Source organism: Cydia splendana, chromosome 8 (assembly GCF_910591565.1).
Source record: "Cydia splendana chromosome 8, ilCydSple1.2, whole genome shotgun sequence".
In the NCBI taxonomy this organism is placed as follows: domain Eukaryota; kingdom Metazoa; phylum Arthropoda; class Insecta; order Lepidoptera; family Tortricidae; genus Cydia; species Cydia splendana.
The window spans coordinates 13,409,227-13,423,301 of NC_085967.1; the positions used below are offsets into that span (position 1 = coordinate 13,409,227).

General features: G+C 38.5%; 2 protein-coding genes across 2 annotated transcripts in view; one reads left to right on the forward strand and one right to left on the reverse strand.

Moving 5' to 3' along the window:
* Positions 1–14,075, forward strand: part of LOC134793116 (superkiller complex protein 3) — a 331,932-nt gene that overhangs the window by 86,617 nt on the left and 231,240 nt on the right. The window lies entirely within an intron of this gene.
* Positions 798–10,964, reverse strand: LOC134793127 (7SK snRNA methylphosphate capping enzyme bin3-like). Its single transcript, XM_063764684.1, has 6 exons — positions 9,544–10,964; positions 8,909–9,099; positions 6,239–6,594; positions 5,023–5,241; positions 2,942–3,121; positions 798–2,442 (listed from the first exon to the last, which is right to left on the reverse strand). Exons 1-6 carry the CDS (start codon positions 10,602–10,604, stop codon positions 2,056–2,058), a joined length of 2,394 nt encoding a protein of 797 aa, XP_063620754.1. The 5' UTR covers positions 10,605–10,964; the 3' UTR covers positions 798–2,055.

Below are 14,075 nucleotides of genomic sequence, written 5' to 3' on the forward strand. Positions count from 1 at the left end.
CTTTGACTACGTAACCTATCTAATTTCTTTGTTCAATGTGTATTGCGTCTCACATTTTGCTTAATGAGAGAGTGAGACGCACTGACATTGGACAATAGTAGTTTGTGTTACAAGGGATCAAAATGATATAATTCCGTCGAGGGCGTACATTGAATCCTGAATGAAGCGATTGATTCTAAAGTAGAATCCTGAGCGTAATGAGGGATTCAAGTGTTAACGCCCAAGACGAAATAATTTTGATACCGTGTGACACATACTGCTTTTCACATCAACTATGAGGAAAATAAAAAAATCTTAGTGTTGACACAATCGCAACGTGCAAAAAACATTTAAAATAGTGTGCTAGAACATAAAAGTGTTACTTTGATCCCTCTTAGCAGGGAGGAAAAGTGCCACTTTGATCCCTCCTAGCAGGGAAGAAAAAGCTCTTTTCCGAATAGGTGGTGTGAAAAGAAATCGGACAGGTGGAATACCACCCTTAGACAGGAAAACTTGTACATTGTATATCTGTGATTTAATGCTAACAAAGCGTGACTCATGACGTTTATTTTGTACCTATTACCTGCGTCGCATTTTCTAAATAAAATAAATAAAAATATGTAGGCGATAAAAATGCAACCAAACCAACCAACCCTTTATAGACAAGAATGACCACCCTAAAACTTCATCTTTTTGTGTTATTTTCTTATGCAGGATTTTTTTGGACTATGAAGAGGCAACGAGACTTGAATTTTTAAAAACATAATCCGTTAAAGGGTTAAGGTCGCACAAAAAGGACGTGGAAATAAAACTATTCATAGATTAAAACTTTACGAGTATAATATAAAATACTTTTATCAACTGAACATAATCCTAGGGAATCTACAGCGATATTTACATCTCAAATTATAAACCGATCAGCCTATTGAGCGAGTAACGAACGTTATCACCATGTATATTAATAATTATATACTATATCTTTAACAAACTCCATCTCGTTAGTCGCCCAAATAGATCTCAGGAAGTATGCGGTCAAACCGCCAACTAGTGAATTTAGTACAACAATTTCATTGCTCAACAGTCCTATCATTTGTGATAGAAGACGATCACTAACGCTGGTCGAATATACACTGAGAAGGTCACTGATACAACTGTACTTTAATGGTATGGAGTACATCTACACAATACCTATACGGTCATTTAGACATTCAGAAGGAAAAGACTTGCTTTGCGGAAAATAATACAGTATCTATTACTAATGTGTGCATTATTTTGATTTGACAAGTTAAAGGGGCCTCGTGGAAGTTACGCGTTACAGCATCGATTATAATTCACGTAACATTGGATTAGAATAAATAGACGAATGTTTAGCGTCAATTTTCTCACGATACAACTATTTTTGTTAAAATTCATAGCCAATACTGCAACGACGAGATTTCCACGTTAAAATCGTCACTATAACGATCTGACCGCCTCGAGCCGAAAAGCCTCTTGATCCAGTTTCTGCAAATTCTAGTCAGAGGTTTGTACGGATGTTTCTCATTTTGAAGTTGTTTTGTTTTAACTGGAGGGTAATCTTCTCGAGATTATTATTTAATCCCAGCCAGCCTAGCATATCATTGGCGCGACAGTATCTCCCTCTACCCGTCCCTCTTTAATTAACATAATTAGAAAAAGACGGGTAGTCTATCTCGCCCATCACGTGCTAGGCCTACAGCGCATTATTGCGCCGTCATTTTAGCTAGGCGAACAAAATAAACAACTAATTGCTAAAGAGAGGATACAGCGCTTTCGCATTAGGCGGTTTAGGCGCGGGGTTGAGCAAGATTAGGTCGGTATTCCATCTGTCTAATATCTTGGTCTAATGTGTCTTTGCGTCTCACATTTTGCTTAATGAGATAGGGAGACGCAATGCACATCGGACAAAGAAATCGGACACGTGGAATACCATCCTTACAGACTTTCGTTATAGGCGGTTTTACTGATACGGCGCGGCTAAATCACCTATCGAAAAAAAGCTGGAAGGACGTGATCACGCTCATGGTTTTGACGGTGTGGTTCCAGCCATGTGTACAGTTAGGAATCGCACTTGTCGGGGAAGCCCCTCGCGCAGACGGGGTCGGGCGCCGGCTCGGGCTCGGGAGGCTCGGCTCGCGGCGAGGCGGCGGCGGCCTGCGGCAGCGGCGAGGCGCCGGGCAGCGGCAGCGGCGACGGCAGCGTGGCGTACACCGTGGGCCGCGGCGGCTGGTACGACGGCGCGTACGAGTCGCTGCGCGGGTTGTAGAAGGGCGAGTCGTCGGCCGAGCAGTCGAGGTTGGGCGAGAAGGGCGTGGCGGCGCCCACGGAGGGCGCGTCGTCGCTGGGCCGGTACGCGGGCGCCACCGGCGCGTACACCGTGCGCCGCGCCGGCGCCGCCTCCGGCCGGTGCGCCGACGACGGCGCGTACGCGTCCGACCAGCGCGCCTGCAATATCAACGATACATTACACATTTCGTAGATGAGGAGTTCATAAGCGGTAATCTCGCGGAGCTCCAGAAATATTTCGTAAATTCATAAATATAAACCGCCAGGACCAGATTTCCATGACCGATAGCATCCCGGGCGAAAACTAGTAACAACTAGTAGTGATTAAGGACGATGTATATAATAAACCCTCGTGAACGTTAGCTGCCGCTCCGTTAGTGGGTTGAAGAATGGCAGCCACCCAAACGTAGAAAAATAATTGCCGTCGCACTCTGATTGAACTTTCTCATGTGATAGAAATTAATTAAACCGCTTATTTCAATTAACTTAGCAAAGTTTTTTTAACTGACGAGATTGACATGACAGGTTAAACTAAGTTGAAAAGACAGATGGCAGCCGTCTTCGTTAAAACCAGTCACATACTGCTTCGGAGCGCAACGAGAAAAGCGCTAACGTAAAGATAATTTGATTAAATAACAGATAGGCGACAGTGACGTACCTTGCTGGGCGTGAAGTCGCCCTTGATGTAGAGCTGTATAGGGCGACGGAAACCCTTGCTGGCGTGCTGCGGCACGCCGAGCACGGCGCACTTGCTGAACCCGACCTCGGGCGACAGCAGGAAATCACGGAACTTCTGCGGCGTCATCTCGATCGCGTTGAAGTTCTCGTAGATGGTTTGCTGGTGACAAATTTTATAATTAGTTAAAAGTTTGGGACAAAGGGATACATATTTTGTGAAGATAAAAATAACTTACTTTTACGATTTCCATTTGAAATCACCTTTTGCAAGCAGTAATTTGCTTGATTCATAAGTTATAAAAATGTACAGAGGCAAGAATGAAGCAATTGTTATTTTATTAAAATAGTTTTTCTAACTAAACCATTTTTGGTAATACTTAATTACAAGTTTTTTCCTAGCTTGAAATGTATGTATGTTTGGGTCAAATCTTGCAAGCTTAGATGGGTACAAAAATCAGTGATAAAAGTTGTTTTATTTTGCGTTGGCAAACTAACTCTGTTTGGATTGTTTAGAATTGTCTTGATTAGTTGCCTGTTGAAAGAAAAGTACAGTTCATACTTTACCTTGATTTTCTCTGGAGGATTCCGACTCTCAACTCAGAAGCCTCACCGCCATGTTGAAGATTATGATCGAGAATCATTCGCCCATTTCTCAAACAAATTGTAATTTGAATTGTTGTCGAGAAAAAATCTACATGATTTTACCAGTTTGTGAATTTCGTGTCCATTCTAACGTTTGCGGAGCGAAATTTGGACAAAGTTTGTATATATAAAATATAAAAACACAAAAATCTAAATAAAAAATATGTGTTGTCAATGTAAAGTCAATATATCTGTCAATCAGTTTGGTAAGTCTCATAAAGATTGGGTGTTTAATTTTGTAATTATGGTAAATCAACAAGAACGCCGTCGTCAAACAGTATGTAATTTCTATAGTAGCCATCCCCTATGGCCGAAATCATGGCGGTGGAACATTTTGTGCAAATGGGTGAGAGTCAAAGCACTATTTACAATATTCTGGCGTCCTTTGCCTTGAAGAAAACCACTGCTAGAAAGCCTGGTTCTGGAAACTATTCCAGCTTGAGCAAGGTTTCTGAGGGGGCTCGATTAAAGAAAATTACGGCCGGCCATGTCGCAAAATCTTATAGATAGCTCGTAAGAAAATTTAAAACTGACGGCAAAACTGTTAAAAAATATCTTAAAGACATGGGCATCGATAAGCGATGTAGAAAAGTTAAGCCCACTGTCTCTGAAAACCAAGAAATCACTCAGAAAGTACGGCTGCGTAAATTAGTCAAAGAAATATTTTACGCTAAAAACAATGTCACTTGCGTTATGGATGACGAGTCATATTTCACGTTAGATGGAAACGAGTGGCAAGGCAATTACTATTTTGAGAACACCAATGGTCCAACCGATGAGAACGTGAAATACGTTGAGCATACAAAATTTCCTAAAAAAGTTTTGCTATGGCTTGCCATCAGTCGACGCGGAATGTCTAAGCCTGTATTCTTTGAGTCAGGTTTAGCTGTGAACGCCGACCGCTACATAGAGCGTTGTTTGCCATTAGTGCGGGATTTCATAAATACGAGTCATAGAGGAGAAAATGTAGTGTTTTGGCCAGACTTAGCCTCAAGCCATTATTCCAAAAAAACCCTTAGCAAAATGGCGGAGTTAAACATCCCATACGTACCGAAGACATCAAATCCACCTAATGTTCCGCAACTTCGCCCTATAGAAGATTTTTGGGCAAATCTAAAGAGGCGAGTATATTGCAATAATTTTCGTCCCAAAAATGTAGAGTCTGATTCGAAAAATAAAATCGGAGCTGAATAAAATGCGGACATCTGTGTTTTCGACAGCGATGGACAAAGTACCACAGAACTGCCGTAAAGCATTTCGCATGGGAGTAAACTATTTTTTACATTAAGCCTTGATACACATTACTATAAGAACATAATTATTTTAAAAAAGAATGGTGTTTTTTTTTTATTTAAAACAATATTGAACTTTGTCCAAATTTCACTACGCATACGTTATTAAAATGGCAGTCAAACTCACCGTTAAACGCTTCTTCCTCTTATAGCTCGCCCAGTTCTGCGCCTCGATGACGAGTTTCCCGCCGGGGCGCAGGTCGGCGAACATGCGGCGGAAGGCGCGCTTGAGCCCCACGTCGCCCCAGTTCAGGTGCAGCCACTTGGTGGTGGACAGGCACAGGATCAGGTCGAACTGCGGGCTCTCCGAGCCTAGCGGCGTGTCTTCGCGCGGGACGTAGTTGCCCTGAAAATGTTCTGTGTTATAAATGTCTACACTTCAATTCCGAATTTATGAAACATTGAAGGATAAATAATTAATGATATTCTCAGCCACCGCTTGGCATTCCCCCTCGTGTACGATACGAGATATAATATTTTAATTAAATCTAATACCTTTAAACGAGCAATATATTTCGGGGATCTCGGAAACGGCCCTAACGATTTCGATGAAATTTGCTATAGGGGGTTGATATAATCGATCTAGCTAGGTCTTATCTCTGGGAAAACGCGCATTTTTGAGTTTTTATATGATCCCAGATATTATGTATAATATGATCAAATGAACTTTACAGTAGGAGCTTAGCAAAACTTATTCAGTACTTATTCAAGCTAGAGAAGTCCAACAGTACAAAGTTAAAAATGTACCATTATTTTCTAAAATCAATTATTTAAAGCATGTTAACTAGAAACGTAAACGTATGGATTAAAGGCTTTTTGCCAATCTACATCAATTCCTGGGATCTAATTTTCTGTAACAACGCTTTACAAAGGAATTATTGTTAATTAATAGTGGCAATGTAATAATGATTGAAATGAATATTGGATTGCTCTAACAACCACATTAAATTTTTTATTACCACCCAACACAATTTACGATAAAATGAACACTGCAAACCACGATACTACAGACAAAAGTGTGGTACTTGTACATAATATTACAATGAATTATTAACGTGGTATGGGCATGTAATGAGGAGGGATGAATGCCATATAGGCAAAAGAATGTTAGGGATGAATGTTGATGGACGGAAAGCGGATGGTAGACCCAAAAAACGATGGATGGATTGTGTGAGAGAGGATATGAGAAAGAAAGAAGTGAGTGCTGAGGTGACGAAAGACAGAGGAGAATGGAAGAAAAAAACATGTTGTGCCGACCCCACTTAACGTGGGATAAGGGCAGGGAAAAGAAGTAAGAGTAGAAGGTCATCAAAAAACGAAATATGAATTTAAACAAAACTCACCTGTTTAAAGGTAACATTATGCGGAAAGACCGGCGGCGTCGGCTCCAAGGAGGCGCTACACAACGGCCCATAGAGCATCGACATAGACATCGGGAAGTAACACCGCTGCTCCTGCTTCCCCGCCTTACGGTTCTTACGCGGCTTCTTCACTTTCCTCGTGTTCTTCCCTTCCTTCTTATCTTCTCCAGTTTTCTCGTCAGCTGGTTTTGGGGCTGACGTGTTGCAATCTGTACATTTCTCTTCGGTACATTTGTCGCAATCCTTTTTATCGTCGTCCATTTCCGCTTTCTTATCGTCTTCCGTCTTTGATTCCGCGGGAACGGGTACGAATGATTTTAAATTTTTTCTCGCTCGACCTGAAAGCAAAGTGGAAAATACGTAAATATATTAATATTATTAATGTATAATTATATGAGTAAAAATTCTAACCTATGTACATATAGGTTAGAATTTATACTCATATAGTTAGAACTTTGGGGTTACACAATGTTATTTAGGGGTATTATTATAAAATTGTCTGCTATTCGGTAGACAGTTTATGAAAAATTAAATAGGTATGTAGGTATCTTTGAGCCGAATGGGCCAGGTATTTTAAGTAGGTGCTCTAATAAGGTTGCGTAATGCGTAAGTAAATGAAATAAATTGTGTTCTGTAAGTACCTATTCTGAATTTGTATGCAATTTAGAAAGTTAATAATTCAGAAAATACTATTGCGACTAGGGGACATAATTGGGGAAATAACCGTGTCACAGTTTAGTCGATCATAACACCCAACTTTATTGCCGGCAAGGGTCCATTGCATAACAAGCTGCAATGCAAGCGGAAGTCTCTTTTCAACCACTTAATTTAACACATTCAGTGCCGAAAACCCGACTATCGGGTATTTTATGATTTCGTTCCCAGGCCGGACGACCCGATAATCGGGATCGTGGTACTACTGCTTTATATGACGAAATTGTTGAGGTGTGGCGCGGATGTCTTGTTTGGCTGGGTGGCAATGAATGTGTTGCAAAAAACGTAAGCTATATATATATATATATCTATGCGAACGTATTAATAGTTATGCTGTTGTTTACTTAAATATAAGCAAACTGTTAAAATTAGTTAGTTATTAGCCCACTAAACTGTATTAATTTATTGATATAACTGTATAGGATCCAAATGTACACTAGATTTTTCACGCCACTGTTCGGAAATGTGGCAATAGATGGTCTAAAACCAAGCTGGAAAGTAGGCAATAGCTGTAGCACCTGAACCACCACTACTACAATGTTTCATTGTTATCATCATCTGTCATTGGTGACGGTTCGCTACAGCAATGAGTATCATTTAAAACATAAAAATCAATAAAAGGTCTTTTTTGGCGCAACTTTTTCCTTCAAAAATAAAATTAGGTTATTTATAGGACCAATTACTTGTTTGAAAAAAAAAAGTAATGTCATAACCATTCAGTTCATTTTTTTTAACAATTATCCATTCAGTTCACGCTTAAGGCGTTTTTTACTTTTGTAGCTGTTTGTGGTTTTTTTTAGCAAAAACGCTTCTAAGTTTAGAGTCGGTTTGAAGCAAATAACAGAAAAACGCCTCTTAAAAGTGATAAAAAAAGTAAAAAAGGCGGGATTTGAAAATATTTACTGAATTGGATAGTGTAAATTGTGTTTGACTAAAAAATACAAGAAACGCGTATCTACGCTCGCTATAAAAATGAGTTCTTCTAGTGAAGAAAATGATATTCTTACGCTGACGCCTACCGAAATTCAAGAGACAGCACAGGCAGTGGCTAGTAATTTGCTACCTGAGAAATCGCGGGCAAGTACTTATAGTTATGCAAATGTTTTCTTATTTCCTCGCAGTAGTCGTGAAAAGCACTATGTAATGCCTCGGCCGGAAACGCTAAAGATGGACTCGTATTATTTGAGGGCCTCCACTAGCGTGTCGGCCCTCAAACGACTCGTCCATCTTTTAGCGGTTTTCCATCCTCTCCTACAATGTACTAAAGTAATTACCTTGTAATACATTATGTTAAATAAAGAACTTATAAAAAAAATGAATGTGTTAAGAGACTTCCACTTATGTTGTAAGTTACAAGTTATTATGCAATAGGCTAGATAAGGATCTACCTACATATTTTCAATGCAAATAATCTGTCAACTAAACTATTTAGGTAAGGTCATTAATCAAGTTACGACAATGCTTGAGACTTTTTTCTTAGTACCTTGTGGTTTTTAAACGGTATAAATTATAAGTACAATGACTTTTTCGTAAGACAGCCTGGATTTGCAAGTACATATGGCTCATTTTTACTAAAAGTTTCTATTAAGAAAGCAGCCATTCCAAACGGATTCAAGTCAATACAGAATAGCTACTGTACAGTCAACTGTAAAAATATGGGTGTAGCCAACTTATTCAAAAATATGCTATGGGACATATTTTTGAGAAGATTTGTGCACCCATATTTTTACAGTTGACTGTACTGCTATGTTGTCAAAAATTTCCAAAATTGTGAAATTTCCACATGGAATAACTTCAGAAACATTTTGTTTATTTTCGTAAGACAATAGAAATTATCCATTTCCGAAATATAAACTTTCTTATATTTTTGCTCATTCTATGCAGATAAGTCCTGGGCAGGAGCTGGTTTAATAAATGTATAAATAAGCATCCATTTACCAATAAGTACTGGATCAATGTCGATCCCGACGACGGAGCGGGCGCCCAGCGTGCGCGCGACGGCGATGGACACGTGTCCGACGTTGCAGCCGATGTCCAGCACATCCTTATTCTGGAATAGGTGGCGGTGCATTTCGAACACTTGCAGGCGGACGTCCATCATCGCGTTCAGGTTACGGTAACCGTAGTACCTGCAATGTTGGTAAAGAACATTGTAAAATAAACTAATTAAGATTTGCAGTGGAACTTGAAATTATATTAATTATTGAAATTATATTATTATTCTTTTTGTTCATTGAGAATGGTATTTACTTCCTGTTTAATAAAGGACATACTATATCATACAATTTTTAGTAAAATATATCTTGAAAACAATTTGCAAAGCACATCCTTTTGATATTTTTTTTTATTGTCAAATAGGTTTAATCTTGTTCAATCAACGAGTTATTTATGCTACAAAATCGTTTTTCATAGTTTCCATTCACTGCTCATCAGACTCACTCTTGACAACTTTTTGTGTTAAGCAAGTTACCACTCCATTAGTCATAATTATGATTGTTAAAGAGTTGTTAATAGCCTTACAACGAAAGTAGGTCAACTGAATGCAAATGGTAAGTGTATAAATATTAAGTTACCTGTCATAGTTTCCATACTGGTATTTTGTATTTTTTGGATGAAATGTGGGCAGCTTATGTTCTCCTTCAGCCTTACTCTGTTTGTGTGGCGAGATGGGGCGCTCGGGCGGCGCCGGCCGCTGGTGCGGCCTGACGCGCTTCCATGTCCCCGGCTGTGGTACCACAGGACTGACTATTTTGTCCAAGGAATCCATGCGGCGCAACTTTTTGCCATCCTTGCCCTTCTGAGAATTTTCACTCTCACTGCAAGACCTCTTTCTTGCTTTAGAAGCTGCTGTTGATATAGATTTCGATGCTGACGTAGATGGTTCAGGTGGAAGAGGCTCCTTGATACCATCTGCTGTCACTTCCACAGCCTTTTCAACTACTTGAGTATTATCTGAGCATTCAGTAGTTCTCCGCCGCAAACGGGGCTTCTTGCGTGGCTTGCGCTGTTGCATTTCAAGACGTTTCTCATACTCGTCATTGTCCAATGGTTCCAAAAGATTCAAGGGATCTCTAATATTAGGCGGAATAATGACATCTATTTTAGCCTTGTGTCGAGGCGGCGTGGGCAGAGGAGAAGATTCTGGAGTAACTGCATTCATTGCCCTGTTAATGTCTTCATCTTGCAAACTATTAAGATTCAAGGGATCTGATATATTACCTCCTAAAAGAAACTTTGTGGGTGGAATGAATGCGTCCTTACGAGGTCTTTTGTATGGAAGAAAGAACTTTGATATGGAAGGAAAACTTTGTGCTCTTTTCCTGCCTTGCTTGTACTTAGTGCCCGCGTAGTGCACTCTGCGCACCGCGCTCCGGTCCGAGTTATCTTTTGAAGGCAAGTAGCCCTTCTTTCCATGACGAGACTTTTTCTTGCCCTTCTTACCGGCACCAGCAGCAATGTCTCCATCTTTCGAAGTGTTCGATTCACACACTGACTGATTCGCAGAAATATTTACGGAAGAATCCGTAGCCGTAGCCACTTCACTGTCCGATATTTCACCAACTGCGTCCTTTTCTACACTCTTTACTTCACAATTGCTTTCAGAAGCAATAACTTCTTCTTTGGGACTACCCATCTCACGTTAACAATGCACGATATTCTTACATATTACATTAGAAATATTTCAAACTTGAATTTACCGCCATTGGAGGACTCTGCAGAATGTGCAAGGCCTTCCATCCGTCACTGTTAATAAACAGGTTAACAACGCCGTTTGTTATTATTAAAAGAAACTGATTTTGCAACTAATAACGTCTTACACTTGTAACAAGAGATTCATAGAAGTATATCACAAATCAAAACTCACTTCTAACAAATATATCAATAAAACAGCACACTTTCCACATAATTCGCACCACACGCAAAGCAGCACAAATGGCTATTTATTCATGAGTTATATTGTTTTCAATAACCACGCTGTAGCGACCCCCACTCGAGATCCAGGTACGTGATTGGTCAGCCTGTAAAATATTAAATATGATGCACCAATGGTAGCACACTCTTTTGATATTTTGTCAAACGAGAGCACACTATAATTGTCACAATGTTGCTAGCGCTAATAAGTCTTTTATTGCGGCGACTTTATTGCAAAAAAAATATTGCAAGTATCAGTAGAATATAATGGATAATTGAAGAAGAAGAAGATAATATTTACGGACTTGCAATTCAAGTTATCGGCTTCACAATATTATTCAATATAACATACTGGGTATAAACGCTAGCAGCTTATATGACAAGATTCTAGATAATTCAATTCGAATTCAAATAGGGCTTATTAGATCCATACGACCGCCCGACACTTGCGATCGAACTCGATGTCGGGCCAGTAGGGCTCCCGCCAATACCGAAAATCGTCAATTGCGGGCATTTTTCTCTGTCACTCTAATTACGCCTTCATTGGAGTAAAAGAGTAAGATCCCCGCAATTTGCGAATTTCGGTTTTCGCGGTAGCCCCTCTGATGACTCTTGCAAGGGTGGTTTTCCGTTTTAAAGTTCAAAGTTTTTTATTGTGTGTAACAAGGCTCGGAACCGGTTTTAAAAATAGCGGTTAATACCGGTTTATTTCGGTTTTACTCCGAACTTTCATAAGAACGCGAACGTTTAAAGAACTTTATTTTAACCTAAATAAACCGGTTTATTCGACGAGGGAGTGACGAGACGGCCGGGCCGGCGCGCACAAGGTCACGGCACAAGCAACTACCTACTTGTTTTGTTTTGAGACTTTTGAGTTTAGTTTAAAAAGACGCGTGCGCCGCACTGTGAGCTAAAATTCGGGTCTCATTGACATAGAAACCGAAGTTGTTATTTTTTATAATTTTTTGATTGAAATAGGTTTTGCCCAGTATTGTTATAGTTACCTATGAATTTTAGACGAGATGGAATGAAAATTGTCGACTTTTTTAATTACACCAACGGGTCTACCGCGATATAATTTCATTGTTTTTACCTTTAATTCCGACGTTTCAGCTGAGTCGCACCAGCTGTGGTCACGAAAAGACAAAAAAAATAAAATATCTCAAGAACCGCAACAAATACGGTAATATCCTCGCAGATGGTTACACTACGAATTATTTGTTATTTTTTGGCGCCCTACACATTTTTTTTAAATCTTTTATCGTATCGTGACGAATATATGTAGTATGCCAAAAAAATCACAAATAATTCGTAGAATAACCGTCTGCGAGGATATTACGGTATTTGTTGCGGTTCTTCAGATATTTTGATTTTTTGTTCCGGCCCCATAATTTTTTTTTGAAAAATTCATAACTACTATTTTGAACTCAAAACGTCTGAAACTTATAACTTAGCATAAACATACTGGGCAAAACCCATTTCAATCAAAAATACCTCAAAATGTTGACTTTGGTTTTTGTGCTTTTCCATAGAAACATTTAATGTATTTTTTTTAAATGCACCCTTGACGGATATATGTAGTATGCCAAAAAATCACAAATAATTCGTAGAATAACCGTCTGCGAGGATATTACCGTATTTGTTGCGGTTCTTGAGATGTTTTTATTTTTGTTCGGGCTCCATAATTTTTTTTGGAAAAAAAATTTTAACTACTATTTTCAACTCAAAACGTCTGAAACTTATAACTTAGCATAAACATACTGGGCAAAACCCATTTCAATAATAAAACCTTAAATGTTGACTTTGGTTTTTGTGCTTTTCCATAGAAACAACTAATGATTTTAAAAAACCGCACTCGTGACGGATATATGTAGTATGCCAAAAAAAATCACAAATAATTCGTAGAATAACCGTCTGTTAGAATATTACCGTATTTGTTGCGGTTCTTGAGATATTTTGATTTTTTGTTCCGGCTCCATAATTTTTTTTTTAAAGTCGTAACTACTATTTTTAACTCAAAACGTCTGAAACTTATAAGTTATAACTTAGCATAAACATACCGGGCAAAACCCATTTCAATAAAAAAAAACCTTAAAATGTTGACTTTGGTTTTTGTGCTTTTCCATAGAAACGATTAATGATTTAAAAAAACGCACCCTTGATGGATATATGTAGTATGGCAAAAAATCACAAATAATTAGTAGAATAACTGTCTGCGGGGATGTTACGGTATTTGTTGCGGTTCTTCAGATATTTTGATTTTTTGTTCCGGCTCCATAATTTATTTTTGAAAAATATCATAACTCTACTGTTTTCAACACAAAACGTCTGAAACTTATAACTAAGCATAAACATACTGGGCAAAACCCATTTGAATCAAAAATACCTTAAAATCTTGACTTTGGTTTTTGTGCTTTTGCATAGAAACATTTAATATATATTTTTTTAATGCACCCTCGACGGATATATGTAGTATGCCAAAAAATCACAAATAATTCGTAGAATAACCGTCTGCGAGGATATTACCGTATTTGTTGCGGTTCTTGAGATGTTTTGATTTTTGTTCGGGCTCCATAATTTTTTTTGGAAAAAAATTTAAACTACTATTTTCAACTCAAAACGTCTGAAACTTATAACTTAGCATAAACATACTGGGCAAAACCCATTTCAATAATAAAACCTTAAATGTTGCCTTTGGTTTTTGTGCTTTTCCATAGAAACAATTAATGATTTAAAAAAACCGCACTCGTGACGGATAGTATGCCAAAAAAAAACACAAATAATTCGTAGAATAACCGTCTGTTAGAATATTACCGTATTTGTTGCGGTTCTTGAGATATTTTGATTTTTTGTTCCGGCTCCATAATTTTTTTTTTAAAGTCGTAACTACTATTTTTAACTCAAAACGTCTGAAACTTATAAGTTATACTTAGCATAAACATACTGGGCAAAACCCATTTCAATAAAAAAACCTTAAAATGATGACTTTGGTTTTTGTGCTTTTCCATAGAAACGATTAATGATTTAAAAAAACGCACCCTTGACGGATATATGTAGTATGCCAAAAAATCACAAATAATTCGTAAAATAACTGTCTGCGGGGATGTTACGGTATTTGTTGCGGTTCTTCAGATATTTAGATTTTTTGTTCCGGCGCCATAATTTTTTTTTTTTAATCATAACTCTACTGTTT